Raw genomic sequence first — 12,368 nt, 5'->3', positions numbered from 1 at the left:
AGTGATGCTTCCTAAGGCCCACTTGACTTCATATTCCAGGATGTTTGGCTCTAGGTGAGTGATCACACCATCGTGATTATCTGGGTCGTGAAGTTTTTTTTTGTACAGTTTTTCTGTATATTCTTGCCACCTGTTCTTAATATCTTCTGCTTCTGTTAGGTCCATACCATTTCTTTCCTTTATTGAGGCCATCTTTGCATGAAATGTTCCCTTGGTATCTCTAATTTTCTTGAAGAGGTCTCTAGTCTTCCCCATTCTGTTGTTTTCCTCTTTCTTTGCATTGATCACTGAGGAAGGCTTTCTTATCTATCCTGGCTATTATTTGGAACTCTGCATTTAAATGGGTATATCTTTCCTTTTATCCTTTACTTTTCCGCTTCTCTTCCTTTCACAGCTATTTGTAAGGCCTCCGCAGACAACCATTTTGCTTTTTTGCATTTCTTTTCCATGGGGATGGTCTTGATCCCTGTCTCCCGTACAATGTCACGCACCTCTGTCCACAGTTCATCAGGCACTCTGTGTATGAGATTTAGTCCCTTAAATCTATTTCTCACTTCCACTGTATAATCATAAGGGATTTGATTTAGGTCATGCCTGAATGGTCTAGTGGTTTTCCCCACTGTCTTCAATTTAAGTCTGAATTTGGCAATAAGGAGTTCATGATCTGAGCCACAGTCAGCTCCTGGTCTTGTTTTTGCTGACTATATAGAGCTTCTCCAGCCCCAGTATAAAAGTACCTTTAAAAATCTAAAATACATAACCTTGGGCTAAATGTTTAAGGCAGCAGGAGCAAGGTAACTATTGTTCAGGACTGAAAATACTAGAGGCTAAAAATACTTGATTAAAAATGTCCTTTTTAATAACTTGGAAAATATCTTGGGAGGGAAAATCAAGTGATTATTGAGCCTTATAGATTTAAAGAAAGACATTTAAAAGTATGAGAGTAGTTGTATCAGTTACTGCATGCTTATTTGGCAACGTATTACCAAAAAAAAAAAAAAGTTTAAGTTCAAATTGCCAATTTGATAGCAAAAAATGAAAGAGAAGTCAAAGTTGGGACCTCCCAGATTTTAAAAAGTCAATTGCTTCTAGAACCTGAATAGTAAGAAAAGATACTGAAAATAGCTTTGAGCAACGTAGCCAGTTAAGCTTTTTCAAATAGAGGAGTTTATTCTTTGGACAAAAGGTATTTGCTTCACACTGAATTACTGTTTTCATGCCTCAAAGTGACCACTATTATGCTGAAAGAGAAAACCAAGAAAGTGAGGTGGGAAGAAATAATTTGATAATTATTCCTAAAGCACAACTGAGTGTGGTTATTGGAATGTCCAAGTAATAGGAAACAAAGAAATAAGTCTACTAATTTTCAAGGGAATTTGTAACTGCAAAAAGCCATGTGCCTAGCTTACAAAATCCTTTGTCTCTATAAATCTTTAAACAATTTGAAAGGAACAACTGTGAAATACATAAACCCCCCAGGGAAAGCAGATTCCCCACTGCTACCTTTGATGTAGCACTGAGCACAACAGATGAGAGGGAACCTCCCAGTGGAAGCATAGGTAAAGGAGAACAATGGACCAGGGGAAACGTTTCAGGGAAACAAGCTATCTAGACCAGTGACTTCTAAAAGGTCAGAGGAGGAAGTCTTCACTTTACTTGCCTGGCTGACTTCATTATTGCTCTATCACAGTGACTACAATGTGGATCCAGTCTTCCATGTTTTAAGTGGGAATTTTCTATTATTTTATCACTGGTTCATTCATCTATATATTTTGTTTTCGGTTCACAGTTTACTTTACAACAAAGAGCAACAAAAGGACACAATAGAGAGGACTGCACATCACCTAGACATCCTCTACTTTGTCTTAACTGTATTGGATTCAATGTATGGGAAGAAGGATGCAAATGGATATTTGGTATCCAGAAGACAAGACATTGGCTGAGATGGCAAAGTATTCTTTGGAAATGGATGCTCCCATTTACATTCTATTGTGTTGTCATGAACAAGGAACTCCCTAGCCAGGGGCTAGGTTTCCCTGATCCCCTATCACCTAACTCTGTCTCTATATCTTCAATATTTTCCCCTTCAGCTAGTTAAGAGAATTCCAAGACTCTATGAGATTCCAGGGCCATAAAATAGAAGGAACTTTGATACCACACAAACTACATGAAGTAAGCTGTGTACCAACACCTTCATCAAATCCACATGTAAGGGAGAAATATAATTGTATTAAGTTGAAACCTAAGAGTTTATAAAACTACATTACCTTAATAAATATAGTTGTTGTTAGATTATTCTATTTATATTACTTCAAAATTTGTGTGTAACCTATATAAATTATACTTGTCCTAAGCAGTCATTTTAATAAACAAATTATTTATATACATTTGAAATACACTTACCAAATTAAATTCATAATGCAATAAAAATTAAAAAATAAAGTGGGACATTTTACTTTCATAAAAAATTAATTGAGGCTGTATCAACTTAGAAGTGTTTGAATCACTGCAATGTTCCACTTTAGACAAGTCCCAGATTGACTTCATTAGACAAATTAAATACCTAGGTATACTTCAAGTTAATTAGATTCTCAATTCTAACTTTTATTTTAAGACCTAGACTGAAGGCTTCTAGAAAACAGGGATATTCCCTATTAGTATTTAGTCTTATTTATGCCACATTAAAAAGATTTAGGAAGTAAATATAGGGATTTATTAAGCATTTTTATGATGTTCCATAACTATACTCAATCATTATGAACAAAAAGAATTACAGGAATTGTTCTGTTTTTCTCAAAAAGCATTAATTTATTTTAAGATGTCACCAGGGCACATTTCTATCTGCAGTTAATTGTGTATTTAATCATAATTTTTCATTTTACTTTTTACAGTTTTATTGAGGAAAAAATGACATGGATCACTGTCTAAGTTGTCATTTAATTTGCACTTCTCTAAAGAATAGTGATGTTGAACATCTTTTAATATATCTTTTGGCCTTTCATACATCTATTTTTGTCCTTTACCCATTTTTCAATTGTTTTTTTTTTTTTTTTATGTTATTGAGTTGTATGAGTAAATAACAAATACATTTTTGGATACTAGCCATATATCAGAAATATTGTTTGCAAATATTTTTTTCTTATTCTGTAGATAGACAACGTATTAAAAACTAGAGACATCGCTTTGTCAACAAAGTCTACATAGTCAAAACTATGGTTTTCCAGTAGTCGTAAAGAGATGTGAGAGTTGACCCATAAATAAGACTGATTGATGAAGACTTGATGCTTTAGAATTGTGGTGCTAGAGAAGACTCCTGTGAATCCGTTGGACAGCAAGGAGATCAAATCAGTCAATACTAAAGGAAATTAATCCTGAATATTCCTTGAAAGGACTGATGCTGAAGCTCCAATACTTATGCCACCTGATGAGAAGAGCTGACTCATTGTAAAAGACCATCCATGATGCTGGGAAAGACTGAGGACAGGAGAAGAAATGGGCAACACAGAATGAGATGGTTGGATGGAATCAACCAGTGACTGATTGACCATTTGGTTGACTCAATGGACATGAGTTTGAGAAAACTCTAGGAGATAGTGAAGGATAGGGAAGCCTAGCTTACTGTAGTCCATGGCATCACAAAGAGCTGGGCACGACTTTGTGAATGAACAACAATGAGACTGTCTTTTCACTTTGCTGATTTTTTTTTTCTTTTTGCTATTTAGAAACTTTTAAGTTTGATGTATTCCCACTCATTTAATTATTTTATTTTTAACTTTGTTGCTTGTGCTTTAGGTATCATATTCAAAATTGATTGCCTAGACCCATGCCAGGAAGCTTTATTCCTATATTTTCTTTTGGGTTACTTCATGATTTCATGTCTTACATTTAATTCTTTAATTCATTTTGAATTCATTTGTGTAAATTATAGGCAATATGGGTCCAGCTTCATTATTTTGCATATGAATATCCAATTATTCTAGCAGTATTTATTGGAGAGTCTCTTTCCATTAAGTATTCTTAGCTTCCTTATCAAAAATATTACTTGTCCATATATGCTTGGGTTTATTTCTGTGCTCTCAATTCTCTTGCACTGGTCTATGTGTCTGTTTTTATGCCATTTCCATGTTCTTTTGATGACTGTTGCTTTATACTGGAGTTTGTTATCAGGAAGTATGAAGACCCGTGCCTAAGTACAATTTTTACAAATACGAACATAGACAATATTCTAGCTAAAATTGAAAGAATACAAAAGGCTCTCAAGATTTGCTTTTCCTTTTGCATGATTTAAAAAAAAAAAAAAATGTTGAGTGAAAAATCACTTGCCATTGGAAAACATCCACTATGACCCTAAAAGTCAGGTTAATTTCTCCCAAATCAAACCGCTGAGAATCTGGCTCAAGGGAAAATATCAATTTTGGTTCAATATCCTGCAAGGTTCAGCAGTCAAGCAGAACAAATTGTATCTCAGCATAAAAGCTGAACATTGTTTTTACTTCTTGTTTGTGCATGTGTGTTTTGGTTATATATGATTACAATGTACATGGTCAAATTCAGAATTTATGTTAAATGTTCAAGGGGAGTGGTGCCAAGTACTTATTCTATTGTTTTTAAATCTTGTCCTTTCCTTCAGTGTTTACAAACCAAGTTTCTCTCATTTTTATTTTTTTAAGTAACATTTATGCCTTATCCATTATTTATCTCAGAAATGTCAAATAAATCACTGCTTAGTATTTTTTATCTATAATTTTGGTAGGTAAGCTTTAGTAACCATATCTTCTGACTATAATATTTGATATTTGATGCATAATTCCATTATACTCCAAGCTCCATAAGAGAATAGATTATATCATTATCTTTGATGTCTGATCACACCTGAGTGCCTCATGAAAGCCATCCATATATTTTCAAAAGCAGTAAACTGACTTATTACTACCTCATGTTTTCATAGAACTCTATGTAGGAAACAATTAGAAATAAATTTTAACTTCTTAAAAATATAAAATTATTGTTTTTTAATAGCACAAATTCTTCAAATATGAAAACTATTCTTTGGCAGAGAGTAAAAGTTTTCATGCCACCATAGAATCATTTCATAAGTGAAACAATAATTTACTTAATATAACCCCAGTGGCTTAGAAATAGTCACATAGTTTCCAAGAGTGTTGGAAAATCTGATACAATAAAAGCTTCCATCCCAGTCTCTCACACTATATCTTTAAAGAGATAGTGGAATGCTATACAGAGTACCTCCAACCCAGTCTTTTACCAGTATTGTAGAAAAAGTTACAGAAAACAAAGAAACAAAAATAATTGTCATTTTCTTTAAAAAAAAAGTGACAAGAGAAATACTCCTCAGAATTAGTTTTAACATTCTGGGCTAAAAGCAAACAGAGGAACTCTCAGAGAAGATGGTATGAAGGGCTGGAAAATAATATTTGTACATATTCCACAGGGTTAGCTAAGTGAAAAGAGGCCCCTCAGTGCCTGAGAAATATAAAGAAAGGGCAAAGGGCTGTACATTAGAAAGGATTATTACACTACAATGTCTGTGGAAGATGATGTAGGTGCATAATCCATTTTTCTTTCTTCCATGTTATTGTGGTCCCAAATTCCCTCCCATGTCCCTCTGTCTTTCATGTGCCAATGGTTTAAAAAAAAAAAAAATTGTCTATGACTGTCTCATTTATGTTGGCATGTACCCAGTTCTGACCAAGAAGACATGAGAGAATATCTGCTTTGGGAGCTCTTCTACACCCAAGGAAGAAGCAGTGCTGGGTTTTTTGTGTGTTTTTTTTTAACTGACTACCATATTCCTATTTAGGATCCCTGAAACTTCAGTAGCTGTCTTGTAACCACAGGGCAATTAGCTTGAAAAGCACACACTAATGATAACATCACACAATAAAGAGGTAGGAGGAACCCAGGTGGTTAATGATACTGTTGAGTCAATAAATCAACCAAGGGCTATCCTAAATCTAGGTTTTCAGAGATGATATATAAATCCCTTCATAATTTAGGCTGTACACAGCTTTTCTGTTACTTTCTCTAGTTGAGTGGACATCATTATTCAGTGAGAATTCAAAGAAACCTCTTTAACAGGGATAGGCTAGAAGATTGGGAAGATATTATTATGTATAATTAAAACAAGCTTTTGAACTCAATAATTTAGAAATAAGATTAACAAACACTGGAAACTTAGAGAGTTAAAAAAATGAGATAGAGAACAGCAAAGAGAATAGAGATGCAGAATGCTTTGTATTATTTTGACGTTGTGAATTATATGAGTCAAGAACACAGTGAGAGTTAAATCAATGTGTGTTAAGTTTCCAGTAAAGGTTGTACTGAACAAAATAAGCCACTCCAAGTTGCTCTTCCAAACTCCCAGGCTAATTACAGTATAATGGACTAATCATTTGTAACTGAAGGAGTCAGTAATTAAAGGTGATGCCATACATAAACCTACACTTGAAGAAAGGTCTATAGAGGAATTTGGAAAGAACTTGAACCTAGACAAAATTAATTAATGAGAATAAAAGAATTTGAGTCACAGTTAAAAGAGCTCATATGGATTTATACGTTTGAATGTGACTCTGACTCACTAATTTCAGTTAAAATATTTCAGACCATGAAACACATACCTGTACATTCATGTTGTCTTACCTATTTGCATCTGTAACTCTTGATTGAAAAATGGTAGGTGATAACTCTCCTAAGACTTTTGGTAAGCTGGCCTAAGATAGGCAGATGCCATTTTCTTATATAATTATCTAGAACCTAAATTCAAGATTGTTAGACTACCCAGAGAAGTTTGTAGTAGTGTTAAATTGGAAATATGCACATATATATTTAGATAGCATATTTAGATAGCTTATAGATAGATAAAAAGAAATATAGCTAGTGCTACAGAGATATCCACTTGAATTTCATTGATATAGGTAAGAAAATGCATTGGTAAAATTTTTGAAATAATTAATACAAATTTATAAGACTAAGGAGATTTTCATTGTACTGCATTGTGTGCAGTGCTCAATCACCCATTGAGTATAAAGAGAAATAGACAGCGTCCTTAGCATTTTCCCACATACAGATGAATGCAGAGGTCAACCCAACTGAGTACTACCATCATGTTCAAGACCAAGACTGTTTCAAAATTAAATTAACAGACCAAAATGCACTTTCAGCATTTCCTTTTATTCCTCATCATATAAAAATAAATAAAATAATGTTTAAGATGTCCAAAGGAAAATTACAGCAGATCAATACATAAATTCAGGAGAATGACCATTGGAGCTATTAAAATGTCTCCATGTTTTTTCTGAGTTTTCTTCTAATGAAGAGGAATACAAAAGAAGGCACTGAGGGAGTATCTTTCATTAGTCAGTCTTGGTCCCTGTTGGCTTTAACTTTGATTCTATTTTTAATTTCTCAGCCATGACTAGTTTCACCAACAGCAGGGATCCAGGTTGGTGATGGGAAAGGTATTATTAACTATTAAATACTGCCAATTACTCTTATATGAATTCAGCTTCTGAGACTTAAGCTTCATTCCTCCTCTGGCTCCTGACAGATGAACTACTTTAATAGAGAACAAAGACAACACATTTTTCCCCCTCAATACTGACATGGGGTCATGGATTCACAAATAAATCCTACAGATCATTCTGCCATTCCTTCTCTACAAGTCAAAAGTCTATCCCACACAGAAAAATGGTACACATAGTAATGGTAATGTAGTCAATTTCCACCATTTCACACAATATAGGAGATTTCCCCTCTCTCTCTAATTAGCCATTTCACATAATTCTATTGAATATGAGTTCTAGCTAGAATCTGCCTGCCAATGCAGGAGATGCAGGACACACAAGAGATGCATGTTCAATCCCCAGGTTAGGGAGATCTCCTGGAAGAGGAAGTGGCAACCCAATCCACTCTAGTATTCTTGTCTGCAAAATTCCATGGACAAAGGAGCCTGGAGAGCTACAGTCCATGGGGCTGCAAAAGAGTTGGACATGACTGAGCAACTGAGAACAAAAAGCACATCACAATACCTCAAGACCCCCCCCAAATATTTTCCCTGAATTTTCAAATCCAACTCCATCCCTAAAATATCTCTTAATTTTCCTCTGTTTTTCTAATATTTACCATGCTTTAGCATCAATTGATCCCCTCTTTTGCAATATTATTGTAACAATTTTATACTCATGGTGAAATGTATTTTTGTATAGTTTAGTGTGATGATTTTAGTTTAACAGAAAGCTTGGAAACAAAGCTTAGAACCAAAATTGTAAACTAGTTTCTCTCCTGTCCTCAGTTACAACTTTCATCAGACTGAAAAACTAAATGGTTTATTAAAACAATTTGATATTAAAAATACAGATCAACTGACAAAGGTAACTATGAAGGGGATTTATTCTCTAGTTTTATATTCTGAAAGACCTTGAAGATAATTCAAACATATCTTCCACAACATCAATTGTTAAAATAGTGTTTCCTCTGCTACTTTCTTCCTTAAATCCATAGTTATTCTATAATTTTCTCCTCCATCACATATACATTTCATTTTATTCCCAGTCCATACTACATTATTCTCATTTCCCCTCCTTTTACTTAATACTTGGTTATATAATAGACAGTCTATATGAAGTAAGCCATTTTAAAGCATTTGTAGTAGAAAGAGAATTTTGGACTGTAAACAAAAAGATCATCTTTAATGAGGCAAAATATTGGTCTGATTATTCTATTCACAACAGTATTATAAGCATCGGAAAGATTAGTAGTTATTCTTGAGGCAACATGAAAAAGAGAACTTCACATACTCAGAAAATATTAAAGCCCTTTATATGTTTGACATTATTTAATTATCACAATAGCCGTTTAGTGGATTATCATTATTCATATTTTTAAGATAAGAAAATAAAGATACAAAGAGACATCCAACATCACTCAACTAGTAACTGGTATAGCTAGGATTTGATCCTAGGGAGAGAAACTTTAGATTAAACTCTTAATCATTAAACAAGCCAAGTTCTTATAACTGCCACGAGAAAAACTATTTTTGATACTGGTTGGACTATGGTCTCTATGCTACCTTCAAACACTTATGACAGGATAGAAATAGTTTTAGAAACTTCTTCAAGAAACCATGGGAAGAGAACACTGCTAAAATTTGAAATTAATAGGGAATCTCAAGAAATATCTCCAGAAAAATAGCCTGAATTAATTAGTCAGTGTCAATACTGCAAGAATGAAAACAAAGTTTATAAACAATCTTTTTCTGGCAAATTTAGATTGGAGCCTGGTCCACATCATATTGATTTTTCTAGAGAAAATTACTAATCTATATTCAACAAATGGAGAAATTTTTTAAAAAATCAGAAATTTTACAATGACAATATTGTAATAATTTTTATATAAAAAGGGAATAGGAGGTAGAGAAAAGTAACATCAAAAGTACAGTCAGGTAAAAAGTATATTTTTCAATGTAGTCTGTGAGAGGTAAAGCAAATCTCCATCCTTTTCTATACCTATTAAGGTCAAGCTCTGAACAGTTGGGTCAAACTTTTAAGACATTCTGATATTTTCTGAACTGAAGTTATAACAATTAGGAAAAGGCAGGAGAAAGTTCACTGGTGGTGCATGTCCCCTTAAGTAGATCATGCAGAGTCATTCTAACCTCAACTATTCAAATTTCCCTTGAGCTCCCCAAAAATAGAAGAAAAAAGAGAAAAAGAAAAACCTGCTGTTCTTTCCCTAGACAGTATCATATTAACCCTAGCCAAATTTCTGATATTAAGAGAAAAATATCAGAATATTTTAAAAACTGTTCTATTATCAACAGGCTTATATTTATAAACGTGAAGAGCTTTTCCTTCTCTGATTTTTAAAATCCATGACTGAAAAAACAGCAATTGAGACACACAGCAAACTCCAACAAACAAACAAAAAATTCCAAAGAGCCTTTTGTGATAAATGATACATGACAAAATACATTTAAAGAGTTACTAGGCCCAGAGGAATCCAGCAGAGAATAAACACAACAATGTGGGGGTTTTCTACTCCTAAATCCTTTGACAAAAATGACAAAATATGGTCCTTTCATGTAATGACAGGGAGAAATAGGGAGCTTGAGAAGATAAAATATGTTGTTGCTCAGAAGGGGAGATGGTGGTGTCACAAACATCATATTTCAGATTGGCAGTTCTATTTGAAAAGAGTCTCTGAATCTTTTGTTTTTAAGAATGGGGAATGATAAGAGTGGTAGAAAGGGGAGAAACACAAAGCTTCATCTCTTTAACATTCTTGACAGAGAAGACCATATAAAGGCTACTTCTGAATTCATTTAGCACACCCAGGAAAAACACGCACGCAAATATATTTCTCAACAGAATGCCAGAAAAATGTTGTTGGCACATTTGTATATTTCCAATTCTTCCTTACTACCCTTATTCAACCCCAAACAAATCAATTTAAGTACAACTTCTCTTACTAATGTCTTTCGAAGCATTGCTGCAGTCAGATTTGAGTCAAGTAACCATCTGCTGCAAATACAAATAGAGCTACATTCAAGAATTATATTACACAGGCTTCCTAGTAAAGCTCTTACGTGCAAGCTGTTCTTGTCAAAATCAGAACCATTGTGATGATGCATCTTAATATTCAATCAGACTTTAAGTAAAGAGTGACAAAAGTCCACATATGGATGACAGCTGTTTCTTCAGTAAATATTTTCTCATTTATTGAATGGAGGCTTATGGCAGTTTAGGCTATGTTCCATCAGACATTTCAGCCTGAACTGCTGGGAGATGATTAAAACAATAACAAGGATAAGATTTTTGTTTTTAAATCTTTGTTACAACTTATATCTGAAAAAAGCAACCACCAGCTCCTCCAACTAAAGTTGTACTTTATGCCATTATTTTGAGAATATCCTTTCCCAATAGTTACTGGTAAAAATGCTGATTTTATAGAACTTTATATAATACCATAGTGTTTGTAAAATTAAAGTATAATTCCCATATTAAATTCTTAATTACATGAACAAAGTTATTGGGAATTTAAACATATTTACCTATAATTTGATAAATTATGAAATATTAAAAAAAAGGAATTAGTCTATTATCTAAAAGAAGTTCAGATAAAATAAGGCCTCTTTTAAACCAATAAAGCAGCTTGCAAAACTGGATAGTCAAAGAAAAAGTGAAGATGGATTCTGATGATTAATTCAGTAACTCCATAATACCACAATGTATATACACCGATAGAGGAAAAAATGGTTTCAGTTAACAAAGACAAACTTCATGTCCTACTAATATCCTCAAACATGTACTATGTTCCTTTAATAAATCCTAAATGTTGTGCTGGACCTAAATTTGTTAATAGTCCATTTTTCAGGTAGAATTTTTGAAGTTTGCTAACGACGAGGTCCACTAAAAAGTAACTTAGGTCTCCTATCTTTAACCTAAAACGATGCTGAGGATCTTCTCTGGTGACATCAAAATGATTATTAGGAGAGTAGTGGGTTGACTGTGTCTTAGGCAAGCCCTGCAACAATGGTGTATTAAGGAAATGGCATGCCTCAGCTTCTTCACAGTAGATTACAGCTTCTTTTTTCCTTCCTGTAATGCAACTGTTCAAATCAACATTATAAACAATTTTGAGCCTGTTGTCTTATATTCCACAACTCCTCTCAGACTGTTTTTTAAGGGAAATTATTTCAGATCAAACACTATACAGAATTTCTTACCCTGCCATTGGATCCACTGCTATTGCCTTCGGATTATGAAGTTCCAGGTCAATCAGGGTGACACACACAGACCCGTTGTAATCACACACAAAGATCCGGTCACTGACATGGTCCACAAAATAGAGATTCCTGGTGAGCCAGTCAATTGCCATTTGTTGCACATCTGAAACACACATACACACAATCACTGAATTGCATGTGCAAATCTAGTATCATAAACCTGAGTATGTAAGTCTGTCCAAACCAAAGCAGAAGATATTTCAAAAGTACAGTAGATTTACAATAGAAAAATCCCTGCAAGGATAATTTCTATGCCAAAATAAGTGATTATTCTCTAAAATAATGACTATCTCTTGATACTTTTCTTCCTGCTATCTAAGCACTGAGGGTGATCTAGACAAAAGGGCTAAGAGTTTCTAAATCCTAAAGAATAGGTATTTACAATAAAATATTTCACTAGTTTTTGCATTTATTCAAATAGTTCATCTAACCCAAGGGCCATAACTGGTTCAATGATACAGCCAAATGTTTTAGTAGTAAGAGGAATAAATACTTTTTGTGAACTAACGTAAACTCTTATTTTCAGATCCTCTTCTAACTGGAAATAACACAAAAGGGGGGTGAT

At 33.8% G+C, this 12,368-nt stretch overlaps 1 protein-coding gene across 1 annotated transcript in view; it reads right to left on the bottom strand.

Moving 5' to 3' along the window:
- Positions 1–12,368, bottom strand: part of LRP1B (LDL receptor related protein 1B) — a 2,064,747-nt gene that overhangs the window by 1,075,595 nt on the left and 976,784 nt on the right. Inside the window, 1 exon segment of the mRNA XM_070476260.1 lies at positions 11,744–11,906. Within this exon segment, the coding sequence (XP_070332361.1) occupies positions 11,744–11,906 (163 nt within the window).

Source organism: Odocoileus virginianus, chromosome 13 (genome assembly GCF_023699985.2).
Source record: "Odocoileus virginianus isolate 20LAN1187 ecotype Illinois chromosome 13, Ovbor_1.2, whole genome shotgun sequence".
Lineage (NCBI taxonomy): Eukaryota > Metazoa > Chordata > Mammalia > Artiodactyla > Cervidae > Odocoileus > Odocoileus virginianus.
Note: the sequence above shows the minus strand (reverse complement) of the source record. Positions and strands in the feature narration are given on the sequence as shown.